This window comes from Typha latifolia, chromosome 1 (assembly GCF_019914945.1).
Source record: "Typha latifolia isolate L0001 chromosome 1, TyphaL0001v2, whole genome shotgun sequence".
Classification (NCBI taxonomy): domain Eukaryota; kingdom Viridiplantae; phylum Streptophyta; class Magnoliopsida; order Poales; family Typhaceae; genus Typha; species Typha latifolia.
The window spans coordinates 21,029,145-21,047,017 of record NC_133086.1 but is presented as its reverse complement, the minus strand read 5'-3'; the positions used below and the strand labels follow the sequence as shown (position 1 = coordinate 21,047,017).

General features: G+C 36.8%; 1 protein-coding gene and 1 pseudogene across 1 annotated transcript; one reads left to right on the top strand and one right to left on the bottom strand.

Annotated features, from left to right (window-relative positions):
- Positions 1 to 81: 81 nt before the first annotated feature.
- Positions 82 to 1,732, top strand: LOC140784911 (transcription termination factor MTERF8, chloroplastic-like; annotated as a pseudogene).
- Positions 1,733 to 3,464: 1,732 nt separating this feature from the next.
- LOC140784888 (DNA polymerase I A, chloroplastic-like) lies at positions 3,465 to 17,205 on the bottom strand. The gene is made up of 12 exons (XM_073132491.1): positions 16,815 to 17,205; positions 15,155 to 15,920; positions 14,493 to 14,690; positions 13,662 to 14,338; positions 11,577 to 12,048; positions 11,288 to 11,383; positions 9,933 to 10,025; positions 9,649 to 9,843; positions 8,186 to 8,278; positions 5,832 to 6,044; positions 4,842 to 4,931; positions 3,465 to 4,258 (listed from the first exon to the last, which is right to left on the bottom strand). The coding sequence occupies exons 1-12, from the start codon at positions 16,952 to 16,954 to the stop codon at positions 4,097 to 4,099; spliced, it is 3,195 nt and encodes a 1,064-aa protein (XP_072988592.1). The 5' UTR covers positions 16,955 to 17,205; the 3' UTR covers positions 3,465 to 4,096.
- Between the last annotated feature and the right edge of the window lie 668 nt (positions 17,206 to 17,873).

The following is a 17,873-nucleotide window of genomic DNA, read 5'->3' as shown; positions in this document are numbered from 1 at the left end:
TGTGTAATTGGAGGTCAACCATGTTTTAATTTTCGTTTAGCCCTCTGATTTTTAGGCTTATTATGTCTTGCACCCTTTTTTTTTTTTCTTTTTGCTCATAATCGAAATGATCCATTAGTCTTGATTTTTTATCTCCATCTAATAATCCCCAAAACTACAATGCAAAGTGCTAACTACAAATTTCTCTTTGTTTTATTTTAACAGAGACACGAAAACTTCATCTGGAGAAGAAAAATGTTAAAGTGAACTTTCTCTTTCCTAATTTTGTGAATAGTTTCTTTTTAAGTTTTTATACAATTTTGGGGCACTATAGCCTGTAGGCTAGGGAAGCGTTCGATCTCTTCTCAAAATTTTCAGAAAATTTGTAGTTCTTATATAGGGTTTGGACCGAAATAAACAAAGTAGACTTGGTTGAACCGGTAATTGCATTTGCATTTGTACGAGGAGATGCTCCCCAAGCTCTCGTCCTCCGTCTACCGGCGCCGCCGCCTTTTCCAATGCCTCTTCCACTTCTCAACCAGCGCCACCGCCACCGCCACCGCCATTTCCTCTTCCTCCCTTACATGCGCCAGCCCATCTCCTTCCCAGCCCCATTTCATGGCCGAATACCTCGTAAGCTCGTGCGGCTTCTCTCCATCCGAGGCAGCCAAGGCCTCCCAATCTCTATCTCACCTCAAAACCCCTGAGAAACCCAACTGCGTCGTCGAGTATCTCGAATCCCGCGGCTTCGATAAAATCCAACTTAAAAAGCTCCTCTCTTCGAAGCCCAAGCTGCTCTGCTCCAATGTGGAGACGATCTTTGTTCCAAAGTTCCAAGCTTTGGAGGAGTAGGGCTTCTCCGGACTCGATGTAAATCTTGTCCTCGTCTCCAATCCTCAAGTACTCCATCTCAGCTTAGCTCGCACCGTTGTCCCGAGGATCCTTATCGGCACCAATCGCTTGACCAAGATTCTTAGGGATAATACTTGGCTCTTGAGCTGCAGCATCGAGCGAACCGTTACCCCCAACCTCGCCTTGCTTCGAGATTGCGGCATCTCCGACAAAAGCATCACTCGGTTGTTAAGAAGAAATCCCACCTTTAACCTTCGAAAGCCTGAGAAGCTCCGTGCTTTGGTTGAGCGTGTCAAGGGGCTCGGGATTCCGCAGAATGCTCGAGTATTTCCACAGGCAATGTGGACTCTCAATTTTGTAAGTACGAGTAGATTCAAGGCCAACTATGAGGAGTTTTGGTTGGTCGGAGGTCCAGTTTCTTGCTGCATTCCGCAAGTCGCCAACTTTTTTGACGGTTTCTGAGATGACAGTGCGTGCAAAGATGGAGTTTTTCGTCAAGGAGATCGGCTGTGAACCGGATTACCTCGCGCAGCATCCGCAGCTTTTGACATATAGTTTGGAGAAGAGGATGCTGCCTCGTCACCGGGTGTTGACGATGTTGGAGGCAAGAGGTCTTCATAGCAGAAAATATAAGATCTCCACTATTCTACTTCAGCCAGATGAGATGTTTTTGAAGAATTTTATTCTTCCATACAAGGAGGAAGTGCCATGGCTGCAAGAGATATATGCTGCTGAATGTGGTAGAAGAGGTAGCACGTAACTTTTTGGTTCTCGGATGCAGCAGACTTAAGATCTAACTGGCTTGGTTTCTCCTCCATTTCTCTTCATGCAATCAGGTATAACTGTCAACTTCCAAGAATACCAACATGAATTTTGTATCAGTAGCTGGATACCTGGACTTTTTCTTGCTTTTAGACATATTATTGTGCTACAAAAGGGCCTTCCATGTCTCATTCTTGCCTGAATTTCATTTTTGTTAGATACCATTACAGAGGTCATTTGCTTATGGATTTGCCAACTGTGAGTTGTGATCAAGCTGAATGTTGTTGGACATTATCCGTGTACGTACATTTGTCAATATGGTCACTTTTGATTATTTTGTTCATCATTAATTTGATCAATTGACTGGTAATGTCCATCAAACTGTTGAGGTTTGGTTTACAAATAGACAACTCATTGGTCTTGCAAATAACAATGGTCATCCTCCTAATGAGCTATGACCCAAGTGCAAAATCAATATAGAAAAACTATTTAAGCATATAAATATGTTCCATGTTCTTGAAATCATAACATCAACATTTATCATTAACTATTATCGTTTTTCTTTGCTGTCATTTGGAGTCTGTCTGATAAAAGTGGATCTTCCTTTACGAGTTACAAATGGAAAAAATGCTAGTTTCCTTTAAATATCTGCATAATGATGGCTGATAAGCTTGTATTTCCTCAATCCAGTCAGGTGCTTACGCTAATGTTATCCCTTATCAGCTAAAACATCCAGCTAGCCAGTCAGGTGATAATATACTTTTTCCCCACATTGCTGCTCTGTAATTGGTACTACCGACATCGTGCCAATACAAATGTACATCATCTTAACTGATTAAGCTTCTAGGTGAGGTTACATCGTATTAGATCTAGATTTTCGCAAGATTTGACCTTCAAGGTTATATGTTCCAAAGTCATTTTTATTCATGTTATCAAGAAATTAGGTTGCTATCTATAACCAATGTTCTACTTCGTGTTTCAGCACTAGCTGGAGATGTTATAGTTCCATATTAGATTCTCTACCATTTTTTTTTTGCCTCTTACAAGTTTAAGCCATCCGTTGAAAATTTAATGAAAGATTGATCCACATGAATATCATCCGGCTTTGTTCAAGGTTTCCTGGCTTAGCTTATCTTTCACATGGTAGTCCTTCCACAACTTGAGATAGTTCAAATTGAGCTGAAATAGTTAAAGATCTCTTAGGTCTCGTTTGATTTTGTGTTTCAATATGTAGTATATGTAATGTCAAATGGATACCAATATAAACAGAAGTCATGTATCTTTCCTCGTTTCTTGTCATTGAAGGTTGAGATTTTTTGACATTCACTGTTTTGAAGTGTATGTCAAGATGCCGTATATGAGCCTAACTTAAACCTTAGAAAGGATATTCATAGGCTTTATAAATTTGGAACTACTTTTGCATTGCACTTTATATGTGCAGCTTTTATAAATGTGCGAAGCCAAACAGCCCCCAAGTGTTTTTTTCATGTTCTAAATGGTTAGCAGTTTTCTTGCATTCTCCTAAATTTGTTTGATTAATAATTTTGACTTAATTTCTAAAGGGTGGACATCATATTGGCAACCTATCACAAGTCATTCTTCCGTTGCTGTAGTGTTTACATGGTCATTTCTCTATAAAAACCGTTCAAAAAGAAGTTTATGGTTATCCTAGATAACAGACCGTAATCTTTATTCTTTGATTTATTTTCAACTAAACTCATGTCTTGAATCTAGTCTAACGGCCAACTGCCCTTCGTCCACAAGGATTTGTCAGTATAATGTCCAGCAGAAGACCCTGTTCAATATCATAGTATATCTGAAACATGTGAACAAAGAACCTCACCATCAGCATCAGATTATTAGAAGATGAATTTCCTGAGATAACTTTATATTAGGATAAATATGCCATAGATAAGCTGAAACTCTCCCTGAACATACCCAAGATCAACATTTGCTGCTAGTATATATTACACGGAGGTCAACTGACCATTCCTAATATGCTGAAAAGAATATACATACAAGAATGTAGAGTAACCCTGAATCTACTCTTTGAGCGAATACAGAAAATACTCTTTTCCCCGAACATGAGGCCCCTTTAAAGCTTAAATGATGCAGCTAACTGTCATCGACAGCTTAGGATTAAGTAATTCACCACATATTGGAGTAGGCCTCTAGATTATGGAGATTTCTTGCTTGGACATGATATTTCACTGAAGGTACAGAATCTGCTACGTTCTAAATGCTCCCATCACAAGGCACAGATAAAGCCATCTGAACAGCTCCTATCACTGCTCATTCTTTCACAGGAAGACTAGTATACAGAGACGGAGAAGCTTATATGACACCACGCTGGACTCCACCAAATAGTAAATGCAAGCGTTACTTCCAGGTAAATGCCGACAGACCAAGCTTCACTTATCAATAAAGGAGGGCTGAACGTGATCATGGAAGATGAAGCCACATACAGGAACAAAATTAGGACCAGTTATATCACATCTAATTCTTACTTGGCTGCATACCAACTCTGCTCACACTTGGCATCAACAGCAAGGTCAACCTTCAGGAAGTTGGTGCCATAGAAGGGCTTCGACATGCATTCGACAACTATAGACTTTGCGAGCTCAGCAGACTCTGTAGGGCCTTCTAATATAACTTCATCATGCACCTGCCCACAAGTCAATGCTGGTGTCAGTTTCTCTAGCTCCATCGGAGCAAAAGTACATTGTGTTGCTCCTAGGCAAAAATGTAATCAGTAAAGGTACTTCAGTGCATGAGAGCCTCCTAACAGATATGAGGTCTCGTAGGAAGATATGCAACCTACCTCCATTACTGAAAGATAACTACCAATATATAGAAGTGGGTTACAATAACATAAGCACATAACAAGTGAATATGCTAAATAATGATAACAAACATTACCAAGAAGGAAATATTTAATACCAAAATAATGATATGCAGGGGGGGCAGGAGATTTTTCCATAATGATCATTCCCCCACACCCATAAAAGCCTTGTCTATTAGCAAAGGATATTGATTTTATTGGAAGGGAAAATAAAATATTAAAAAAACCTTCATAAAAAAACTTCATATATAGAAAGTTTCGTATCATGAGGTTGTAGAACCACAATTTGCAATCAGGGACATCAGGAGCATAGTATTCTACTGCAAGCAATCTCCTATTCCATTAATCAATAAGGCACCTAATTAGTTTATCTTATAGAAAACCAAGAAACATTTAAGAAATAAACCTGCAAAAGCAGTCTCCACCCAAGCCTCTTCAGATGAGGATTCCTTTCTATCTCAAGCATGGCACACATAGCAACATCTGCTGCACTACCCTGTTAAAAGTAGTTCGTAAGCATATTGACAATAAGCATCTACTCAAACAACTAACCATCTATTAGTAAAAGTGTAAGAATGGATTGTCATAACAAAAAAACAACAAATAGGAAAGAAAGAGACTTCTTTTAGGGGGATATAAATCTGTTTTCGCTTTACCAGTTGCATATTTTGTCCATAGTGTTGCTACCTCAGATTACCACGATGAAACCCTCTAGGTATCTCCATTCATCCATCTAAAAAACTGCACTCACTTCATGATATATTCTTAGCTCTACTATTTACACTTCATAACACTACTTTCTATAAAAGTATTCCTGGTTCTAGTCATCCCATACGCAGAAACCATGCAAGGCACCATAACATTTCGGACAGAACACTCAATTTTACATTCAAACACAAAATAAAGGTATCTAAAGTCTTCATATTTTGAAGAATTCAAGGAGCATTTGGCTACCCACAAAATAAATTTCGACATAGAATTTTTTTTCCATGAATATGTTTATGAAGACCCCTGAACTAATTATGTTAAGAATACACCTCTAACATTATTTCTGGTGAAAAAGATCAGGAAAACAAATTACTGTGCTAGTAATCTTCTCTCCTCATTCAAACCCTTTGTAAAGATAATAAAGAAAAACTTCTTTGATTTTCCATTCTTAAAATTTTAAATAGCAGAGAGATTGGATGTCTAAAACTTCTCTTCTGATTCTTACTAGATGCATATTTCTTGCAAGAAAGTCCAGATTCATATAAAGGCAATTTCTCAGTTGTAGAATCTACAGAAGATACCATAATAACAAAAAATGCTGGCAAATAACATATGAATCACAAATCAAGCCAGCAAGAGTAAATTTGCTATTGGATATCAAGAAATTCAAAGGAAAAAAGGTACTTACCTGTACAGGAGTATTAATAGCTGCTCGCTCAATGTGACCCCTCTGGCCAGGACTTGCATTAACGATAGAAGGAAAACGGCGCGATCGTCCTAACAATGTATAAACACAATGTTCATTTTGTGCCTGCTTTTTGCGTTCCTCTTGCCAGCGCAGAACTTCTTTTCTTTCCTTATACCAGAGTTTGACTGTTTCCTTAGCTTCCTTAACAGAAACCTAGACATAAAAATAGTGATAAGAGAACTTCTGAAGAATAGCAGTAAATCCTAGATCAGGAAAAAGAGAAGCAAGATAAAAGAGAAAAGTATCATCTAAAACTCCCTCTCCAAAAATTATCTGCAAGGTTTGGTCTCACTCATCAATCAATCCACGCAAGAACACAACGAAGAAGAAAGCATTTATTTGCTCTATTTCTTCAAAGCAAAAACCTAGTTGATGTCAAGAGAGAACTCTCATCTTGTTTCCTAATCAGGTGCCTCATTAACAAACTTCAAAACCAAAAATATATAATCTTAGGTGCATTTCCCAAGCCCAACCAATCACTATTTGCATCATATTAAATCAGGCCAGAATACTAGTCTAGATTTTCTTTTAAATGAAACTCAAATGAATAGTGAATAACATTAAAAATAGTTGATGACTCTGTAATAAGAAAATAAGGTCTTCAAATCTTAATTTGTCTCTTCCATATCATTGCCCAACAACTAATCTATGTTCCTCTTCCAGCAGCATTACTATGTTCAAAAACCATCTTGGACACTTCTCCTGTCTCCACAACAACAGTTGACTTGTTTAGCTTTCTTATACTTCAGAATGATAGATATCTAACAATAAGCCTGTAGCTTATAATTTACAATTGCAACATCCTTTTGGAATTGAACTAGTAAGAGTGAAAGAAAACAAGAAATATAAGTTGTTCTCAAGTAAAAAATTAACTCGTACTTATACTGAAAATAAAATTAGTAGAGTTCCAAGGTAGAGATATACATGTAAAGTTCAACTATTGAATCAGAAAGAGAATATTGGTAAGGATTGGTTTGACCTAGAGAGCGTGTAGCACTAAGCCCACCTTTTGGAACTTTACCTATAAAAATGTACATTCTGTTAAATTGAGATGCAAATTTTCAGGTTAATGTTCTTGAATGATCTAATTTTATGTCCTTAGGTGATTGTCTCTTATATCATCATTCATATCATGACAGGGATTTCTGAATGCTTCTACAGTTCTTTGTATCTCATTCACTATTTTAATTTTACAAAGGGGTCTGAAGAGGAATCCTACTATTTGTGACAATGTGATATAATCCAACTTCTGCTCCTTTGTAATTTAATATCCAATTCAGATTCAAGGGGAAGATCCGAATCCGCAGACCAACTCTAGGAAACCTCTGAAGTGGTGCCATGCCTTGAAAGATGGTGGACAGGTTTAATGGCTAGTAGAATAGGTGGGCTCAGATGGGGGTGTGAGCAAGCTTCAGATAAGCTCAAGAAGTCGCTAAGCAACATTCATGCTAAATATGATGAGGCCAGGAAAATTCTGAACTCACAAGTCATAACTAGCATAGTACAGTCATATTGTATCAACCCAGCTGGTGCAAGTTTAACTAAGAAAAATACAAACTAATTTGATGAATTCTTTATTCCGCTTTCATTTTAAAACTCTCTATTTCTCCCTCTGTCCCTCACACCACCTGTCTTTTCTGTCCACATCCATTAGCCTTTATCTTCTATCTCAAACTCCATTCGCTTATACATTTCTATTACCCACCTCTCAATTCTCCTTACTCCATTTGCCTCAACACCTTTCTCTTCTTTCCTCCCCAACCCATATTCTATATCTCTACTATCAAAAGATCGCATGAGAGTTAATTTTCCACCCTATGTTTGAATTTTGTTTGGACCACAGTTCCACTCCAAAGCAGACTCCTTTCCTTTATCAGGTGGGTGTCAGGTTCTTCACACTTCAGTGTCAAAATACCCTTCAAGAAGCACCAACAATTTTCTGATAGGTCGCTTTGACCTAGATTCATGATTGCCATTATCATATGACATCACTGAGGAATTATCTTAGCGTGTTTACCGGAACTGTGCTATTACTGTATAATGGACTTAGGTATCTTCATGTAACATCTTGCAAACAGATTGTGCCTTACTGAAACAAAATCAATGAAGTTACACAGGAAACTCTTTGTCAGAAGGTCATATCAGTATGAGAAAACTGTTCCATTACCCAACTGCATAGATCAGTTTTCATTAGTGAAACTGACATGGATACACTGGAGTTAATGTAGGAACAATGGAGCAAAGTTTTCCAAAAAAATCTAGTTGTTTAGATTGTGGTAGTAAAAAGCAAGTACCTTCCAATCCCGAGAGAGTCCAACAGGTGTCTTTCCATATGCAATAGAGAAATTAAGCATTTTGGCCTTCCTTCTCTCCGCAGCAAAAGCATCCTACAATCAAAGGTACTATTCAAGCATAGTAACAGGCAACAGAGATATATCCTATCCTCCAGCTTTACATATTCCCTTATCCATAGCTATATTACTTTACTTCTCTTTTCGAGTGTTTAATTGCCACAATAAAGAATATAGTATACCAAAGGGCATGAAGTTGACCAAAACAATTTTTACCTATCATTAGCTTACTATGTTAAAATATTCAACGCATTAGAAAAGTAAATTTTATATTAGTTATTTTTAATATTTTTATTGCTAGACTGCATATGCACCATACAATGACATGACCGCCCGCATACCGCAGGTACTTTTTTCAGTGTTGAATAGACCTAAGCTCGAGGTGACCCTCCAGTGATGTTTAATCATGCAGAGTTGATGAGTTGAGTTCAGCGTGCTTGAGCTTGCTAATTCACATCAAGATGTGTGTGACAGATAAAATGATACCGATGATTTCCAGCTATTCATTCTCAGAAAAGAAGAATTCATTAACAGTTTACCAACACCCACTTAGTATAAGTTTATTAGAGGCGGAAGATTTATAGAAGTGAAGAAATTGGAAAGATTAATCATGGCTAAATAAGCGTAAGGGAAGGACTGACATTATTACAGACGTTCACGATACATATTCATGATCTGACAGAAGTGCAGAACTGGCTAACCTATCTTATCAGCTGGATTAACTTATATAGGGGGGAAATTATCGGCATGTTTTAGCTGAAACTAGTCAATTCAATGAAACCCTTAACAAGAACAAGCGATGTCAAAACCAATGAAAAACGAATTTTCAGTTTGGACTAGCCACTAACAATTTATAGGACGACTGAAACCAAATTGATTTTGATTTTAGTGTACTTTTACAAGGTAAAAAAAAACATTAATCAAGAACAAGTAAATGTAAGTGCAAGACATATACTAAACTTAATGACAAAAAACTGAAAAGAGTATATGTCACTTTGAAACCAGGCACTTCCATGAATATGGTATCAGCATGGAAGCAGAAATGGATGAAACTGCACTATTCGCTGGCCTCAAGAAGTATATCATAGATGACATCGTACATCTATCGCCCAGTAAAAACATCAGATAGACAAACCAAACAAACCATCTCCTTAGTTGACCAAGGCTTGTCAGATCCACTTACAAGTAGACTTTTTGACTGCCTAAATATGGTGATAAATTAACTAAAATAAACCATCATGGATAAATGCCTAAGAACACATGACAGAGTGATGACCAAGTCATGTTACATAATACCTCATATATTAAACTTACCCAACTTGACCTGGAATCTACACTAGGTTGTTCAAATCGTTTTATTTTTTAAGAAATACGTTAGAACTGCGAGACATTAAAAAGTCAAGTACCTTCAATAATGGAACTGGAGGTTTCTCTTCACCAGGTTGAGGATGCCATTCAAGAAGCACCCTCTTTTCTTCAACAGCCTCACGGATATATTTATACATATTCATAGCTGTCCTAGAATGGAAATCACCACCAGCTTTGAAGGCATCCAACATGCTTTTGCAGTTTGCAAGATGCGCTAAGATCCTAAGCTCCAGCTATCCATATCATTTATTTCATAATTAGGATGCGCAGTCAAATAATTTTTTCCCATAGGAACGATTGATATTAACATCCAATCAAATACCTGCCCATAATCAGCAACAATGAGAGAGTTTCCAGGTTCAGCAATAAAAGCCTGACGGATCTTGTATCGATCCTTCTCTAGTGCAGGTTGATTCTGAGGCAAGGAAGAAGATTTATTAACAATGAAGATTGATTGATTTAACTATTCAAACAGGAAATAAAGACAAGAACATTGAAAGAAATATCACATATTCTCCATTATAAACAACTGAATCAAACTTGTAGGTGTTGAGCACGAAACCAACAAATTCAGAAATGGGCAAGAGTATTATAAATGTTCAGAGTAGGATAGCCCAATCTGACATAGGCTGATGCACTGGTTGTTCCTCTAGAAAAAGTGTAGCACAAAGAGAAAAGCTTTGGTATTAGGCTAGGATTTGATCCCAAAATAACCCCTGGCAAATCAAGGACTAAGTTAATATAATGATTCTGTACAATGTACAAGTGTAAAACAAATATCCAATCAACATGATTTTTGGCAGTGGTTTCAAATGACATTATCATAACCTATGTTATGGGTCATTTCAACCTTCAAAAATCAATTTTGCAGACTTCTATCCTACCAATAGGATTGTAGTTCATCTCTGATGTTTCTGACTGTAAAACATGTTACAGGAAAATCTCGTACCTCTACAAGTGATTGATATGAATATAATAAAAGCATGAATACTAGAAAGCCTGTCCTGGTTGAAGAGAGATTGAAATCCAAGGTATAAAATTTCAGCTAGGATTTAGCTAGTGCCTAGGCATTAAATGGTTGGTACCTATCATACCTTGTTTGCCACCAACCACCTGAAGTCTTTTTTAAAACCTGGGTTCCAGCTGGAACTTGAAACCTTGATGTAATTCTAATTTATATGTGATCAACAAGATCTATGATGAGTACCGCAACAGTTCATATTTTTTTATCCTTTGAGCTCTACTGTATAAAGTAATTTTCTATGTATTTCCTGTCGACAACACTCTTAATTGTATGATTTTTTCCCCAGGACACCATATGTAGAAATCAAGCTACAAAGCTAAGAGCAGCACCATTATGTTGACATTTCTCGTATCATAACAAACCATGGATTGTCATACTGTGCATGAGAATCCACATGTACCACGCCAGTGGGTTCTCTAAACTGATACATGGGGATTATATTCATGCTCCCCATGCCAACCATGTGCAAAATTAGCACATAACATTTGGTACAATGTGTCCCCATGACAACAGTCCAATCAGAACATACTGTGCCCATTGCTAACCAGCACTCCTCATGCCACTGGCACAATAACCCTTTTTATAAATAATATTCCATTCAAAGAAGACAGAATAAATAGAAAATTGCGATAGAACTACAAATAAATCAAAACCTGCAAATTCGGTCTCCTAGCTGATAGGCGTCCAGTTTCAGTGTTGATGTTCAATGAACAATGAATCCGTCCATCATTACATGATATATGATCTCCCTACAGATAAAGAAGAAAAAGAAAGAACCAAGAGACACCATATGAGTTGGATGAAATTGAAGATCTGTTTCAAATTACTAGCTTCCTAGGAATAACTAACATGACATAATAATTGGTAAATAACCTAAACCAGCAATATCATGTATAAATGTATAATATTTTTCTCATTAGTATGTTATGCGAGTCAGCTCACCTGTAGGGGAAGAATGAAGTTGGATATCAATGAATCAATAGAGCAGACCTCACAAAGAGCTGCGATAGCATGACATGCCTCCTTCCCCGCCTTTCCTCTACCAAATGCATCATAAGCAGTTCCATATGAAGGTGTGTCTTGGACATCTATAATTTTGTCAGGAGTTTCTTCCTCTTCATCTCCTAATGAATTGTGCTCGCATTCTGAACTGCTATCATATTCACTTCCGCATTCATCCTCCATCGTATAAATCTGATCTGTTGAGATCTTCCCCGCCAATGTCTTCAAAGCATCACCACTAACGGAAGGCCATCCACTAGCTGTATATATCTCAGTCTGTATATCTACACCAAGATTACAAAGTGTAATAGTGCGATATTTAGAAGGGCTCTTCTTTCCCTCTTCAATTACATTCTCATCATTTGGCACTTTAAATATTTTCGATGACGGCAAAGTTTCATTTGGATCTTTCCTGTCAGAAATCAGGATTTAAAGTAAATAAATTGCTGCAGAGACCAGAAAAGGTGGCAATTTCATATAAGGACATACTAGTGACCAATGAATAGTCAATTACATGTGAGAATAATATCAAGTTACAAGATTCAGATGCAAAAAGAAGAAAAGGTACAGCATTTAACAAATGCTTATAATACAGTATGCATATATAGTGCCACCAAGACAATTATCTGCAAATGAAATAGAAAGAGTAAGTAATAAAAGACGTAACAACCTCTAAATTTAGACATTCTACTTTCTGGTCATTTTTACTGTACTTCATGATTTAAAAAACATCAAATCTATGTATAAAAGGAGTTGAGCTCCTCCATTCACGTGACATGTTTTGTGTCTTGATATAATGATAAGTTTGAACCTTTAGTAGTCTCACTTTGCTGAAGCAAACCATTTATATCTTTAACAGATATTCACAATTAAAACCAAATCACCTTGGAACACTAACCAAGACCAAAGGCAAAAGTATTTCTTTCCATATACTTCAAAGATAATAAAAAGTTTTAAAGATATTGCACAACTAGATATTTTTACAAACTGAATGAGAACTATAGAAGATTATCCAGATGATAAAGATACGCATTTCATGTTCCAGAAATTAAAAGAGCCCGATCTTATAATTTTTCAAGCATCTAAAAAGAAATATGTGGTCATCCATGTTCTATGTTCCATTACTTCTTCTAATCAAATGAGAATGAGCTTAATTTTATCGCATAATAGGAGCTTGACCTAGTTGTTGCACCAAATACAGCAGTACTCCAAAATATATCCCTCTCAGACAGATTGGGGCACAAGCATAGGTATACTTCTCAACCAAAGGTGTTAGCACAAGCTAGCAAGTAGCTAAAAATGATGGGCATACTTGCAAGTAGCTAGAAAGTCAATTTTGGCCCTTAAATTCAGTCTTCCTAATTGTCAAACAAGATACAAATGGGATTCTAACTAAACAATAGCCCGCCAATTTACCTTCATGCACCATGCATCAAACAAGAGATTTCTAGACAATTTGACATGTAAGTTGTGTACCTTACAGTAAATAGTTTTCTACTAGAAAGCTCTCACTATTTGATATGTAAGCTTTGTACCTTACACTTTATATAATTTTCTCCTAGAAAGCCCTAACTATTGAACTCTATAAACTTCAAGATCTGAAGAAATTAATACAGTAAAAACTACAAATTATAAACAAAAGAGATGGAGATGAACCACCAATAGTTGAACACAGCCTACAGTAGTGAACTTTCATATCATCATCCCTTTTTGTAACACATCTACCTCAACAATTGAGAACAACTATCCTATAATAAGAAACAGCAAATATGCAATGAAGCTTTCCTGAATTGCAGATAACCTACATAGAAGGTAACACTGTACTATAGGCCAATTTATCAACACTATGGCATAACTATCGATTAGCAATACCAGAGGATGACAATATCAACAACGTTCAACAAAGAATGCAAAATACTTTCCAAAATCAAGAGTACTAAAAAGTTAACAAGAATACTAAATATGAGAAAAGTTAAATGTTATGACTAAAAAACACAGGTATACATTTTGAGGCAATGCATATACCTGTTTTGTATGCCGCCAAAGAAAAGCTGTCGGATTTGTGCATCACTTCCAACATTCATATACTTAGCATCAGCACAATACTTAGAGGCCCACTTTCGGAACAAATCTGCAGCTAATTGTTGTTCAGCAATAGCAATTTTTTCAATCTGTGAAAGGTAAGAACGATCAACGAGCATTCCTGCAGTTTCCATTTTGGTTAAAAGAAAACCAAAGGGACGCCAATATTCCTCATAGAAATCATACATTGTTCCCTTAGGATAACCATCAAGAGTCCAAAGCATACCCTCAAGCTTTCTTTTTAAGCTCTCAAAAAGTCTTAATGTACTTATTGAATCTAATGCAGAGTAGCAAATCCACAGGTTTCGTTCTTCTCTTTGAAGCTCTTCAACTGGGGGAATGGTAATAATTTTACCTTCAGATCCATCTTTTTTAACCTTTTTCTTACCAAAAATGGATTTCATTGATATCTTTCCAACATTCAATCCATCATTAAGGCCTGTCTGAGCATCAGACATTACTACAGAGTCACTTGTAAGTGCTTCAAGTGAATATCCACCATCAGCCCTCCTTGAGGAGTCCCAAAGCCGTGCAAGATGCATGGTATCAGCATGAAATCCAGAAAGCTTGAGCCCATAGTTCTCTATAATATGACTATCAAAACTATAGTTGTGCCAAACCTTACAAGGAGAACAAAGAAAAAAATGAATAACCTCAGAACAAATAAAATGATATAAAATTAACAATGGGTGTCATTCAGCTTATTATGAAATTCTAGAAGTTATCATAGCCCTCTGTGAAATACAACTTTTCCATAAGAAGAAACAAATATACCTTCTTGATTGCTGGATCTTCAAAAAATGGAGCAAACTCCATTAGAACATTCTGCCCCCCATCAAGTACATCCACCCAAATACATGATTTCCCATTGCCAAAATCAGCTTCTGAACCTGATTTGCATGAATATATACTAAAGCATATGACCTCCCCATGACCAACAGGTGTGTCTTGTTTCACATCAATCTTTGCTACCTGTAGAAAGAATGTACTGACCCAAAATGAAAATAAAACTTAACGATACTAAAATAAAAAATGGTATCCTTAGATGATTTTCACATTAATATATTTTGCTGAAACCATGTCAGATATCTAAAAGTATCAATCTGCATATTTTTAAAACCACAAGGAGTGTAGTCAATGAGCTGACTAAGCTAATTATGATGTTAAAAAGTGGAATTCTAAACATTCTCATATCAGATATCTTATGAACATGGATCACGTGCTTTTCTGTGGTGAAACAGAATGAAATTACCACGAAATCCAGAAATATTCTGCCATAGTAAGCAGAACACATGAAAACATAAGCTAAAAGATGGGCATGATCTAGGACGGAAACAACAGAGAACAGCATGCAAGCAGGCCAAGATCGAAATAAATATCTTAAACAGTAGAAGGCAGATCTGGAATATTCTTGAATATATAGTTTCTTAGCTTACCTCAGTATCACATGCATGAATGAAACTCCTGTACTTCGTTGTGAGCATCTGCACAACTTCCTTAGCTGCGAGGATGTTATCAACAACAAGAACTTTATCAAATATGTGAGCAAGTTTCTCTCGTGATTCTTGCGGCTTTTTGGTAGATTTTGGTTGACCAACAATATTCTGAATGCATCGATCAGTGCTAGAAGTTCCATCGGAATGAGAGTACCTTATAATTGCATCTTCAGGTTTAGCTTTGACAATATCAAAAAGAGGCACCGCAAGGGCATCTGGGGGCATCTCCATCTGAGCCCCATTATCCATACCTATGCTAACACCACTTGTCATGGATGAGTCAGCATGTGCGGTTTTATCCAGAAGATGACTGTCTTCGAGATCCAAATCAGTACGACGACCATTGGCAGGTTGAGGCAACAATTTCCCAACATATTTGGAAGGTTGAAATGCCAATCTCCTACCTATATTTTCTCCTGGATATAAATTGGTACTTCTATAAACATGTTCATCTTGAGAAGCTCTGGATTCCATACTTCCTTTTTCCATTGACTGAGCCTGTTCAGAGTTATTCACAACAATACGACCACAAACAATATCATTAATAACTTGATTAGCAACTCTTGAAAGCTTTACTCTGTTTTTCTCATCAACCCAGTCCTGTTCCATTCTTCGGTAGTGTAAGACAGAATTTAAATAAGAATGATCCCAAGTTCCGATGTCAGAACTGTTAGCACCCGACCTCTGGAGGCTACAAAATCCCAGCCTGTCATCCACAGTGCTTTTAGATATATAGAGTATCACAGAGATGCACTTATACTAATGACAGCCTTTAAAAGCTTCTTAACAAACAGGCTACATTGACAAAAATAAGGAGATACTCCTTCCAAAATTAATTAGATTTATGATGTCAGCAAAAGGGCATGATCAATAAGGACTCGACCATGAAAAGGATGTGGCTTAAAAAATCATTTCAACTCCAAAAAAGTGATATACATGGAACATATGATAAAAGATTCTGATGTAATTTATTCTTAAAATATCTACTAATATTAATTCATCTTATGAATTTCTTTCCTGCAATTCTTATATTCAATTTGGTCATCAGATCGTCTACTATGTCACATAAGTGTTGCAAGATTATATCAAATACAATGAAGGGAATCATTATACTTTCCATGAGCATAGGTCAATGAGAACAGCATACATATATTGTTTGCTATTTGCTAGCATAGGAAAACCTGATGAAGTCCCTTGACAAAAGGGACCTCCTTGGTCACTACTTTATAATAACAGCATCAATTTCCTCTCCCGACTTGTATAAAAGTTCCTATGAGGCTTGCCATCATCCCTAAGGCTCCTACTGGTGGCTTGCTCGAGATTACAATTTTTTACCGCCATTTACCAAGAAGGAAAAGAGATTGAAGAAGGAAATAGAAATAATGAAATATGGTACCTTGAAAAAGTTATTAGGTTCCTACTGCAGAAAATATTGCACCAGTTTATTGATCTAACTTCACAACTCAATACAACCTTTGTCGACAAACACAAAACACAAGCACTAGAAAAAAGAAGAAAGAATATTGGAAGAAAAAGGCACATAGTTAACTATCTTTCAACTGAAAAAATCATAAAGAATCCCAAGAAAAGAGCACGGTACCTTCTGGTGCACGAGAGGGGTCTTAAGGATGACCATGGCGACACAGCCACGGAGCGGCCGAGAGAAGAGGAGAACCACATACAAGAAGATGATGAGCGGCAACAGAGAGAGCCGCGATGGGTTGAAACTCCCGTCGCCATGGAGCCGACGACGACTCTCCCCAGCTTCACACCACCGCAGCCACAGGGCGCCGTCTTGAGATAGGGGAGAGGCAAGCCGTAGAAGCGTGGAAGTACAAGGAACCTCTCTTGGATAGGGTTCAGAGGTTGGGGGACGGCATACCTATGTGGCCTAGCTCTATCTTCTCACGGACTTCTAAAACCCTAAAATGGATAGTTGAGAGAGAGAGAGAGAGAGGGGGTAATGAGGTAGGACCGCAAGGGTTTAAGGTAAGAGATATTTCTTTGGCGCGCCCCAATTTTATAGTTTCCCCTCTCGTTTTCTTTTCTTTTTACATATTTGCCAAGTTTTATACGCTGTATTTGCTCTCTTTTTTTCTCAAAACACGGCCTAATTTAGTGATATTATTATTAAAATATTATATGTGCATGATTTAAACTTGTGATTTTTTTTTTATAGTTAAGAGGATCTTTCAGTACTGTAGATATTCTATAACGAGTGAAATCTGACCGAAAAGGAGCCCAAAGAATGTCAAAGAGCTAAGGCATAAATAATGTCAAAGAGCTAAGGCATAAATACCATAGAGAATGAAAACAAAAGGCATCATGGGGCCAGCGACGTGCTTTGTTTAGATTTAGTTGTCATCCTTTATATCTGAAGAGAATTAATCTATTTATTTAATCTGTAAGAATTATAATTATTATAATAGAAAATATAGAAAGTAAACCTTAAAACCAAAAAAAAAAGTTGAAAAAATTGATGTAGAAATATAAGTGAAAGGGTTAAGACCACCCTTCTATGATTCTTCATTTTTTACGTCAGTCAAGGAATTGAAGGCACACTACATATATTAGGACAAAAATCAAAACAAAATTAAAATAAAAGGAGAAATATAAAAATACGTTACATTGTATTGTTTCAGTTTATTTAAACATCATA

Coding starts and splice junctions, on each gene's coding strand:
- LOC140784888 (XM_073132491.1), bottom strand. CDS start 16,954: ATGGCGACGGGAGTTTCAACCCATCGCGGCTCTCTCTGTTGCCGCTCA. Junction 9,844..9,932: donor TTGTTGCTGATTATGGGCAG/GTATTTGATTGG, acceptor TGATATGGATAG/CTGGAGCTTAGGATCTTAGC. Junction 4,259..4,841: donor GGTGGAGACTGCTTTTGCAG/GTTTATTTCTTA, acceptor ACTTGTGGGCAG/GTGCATGATGAAGTTATATT.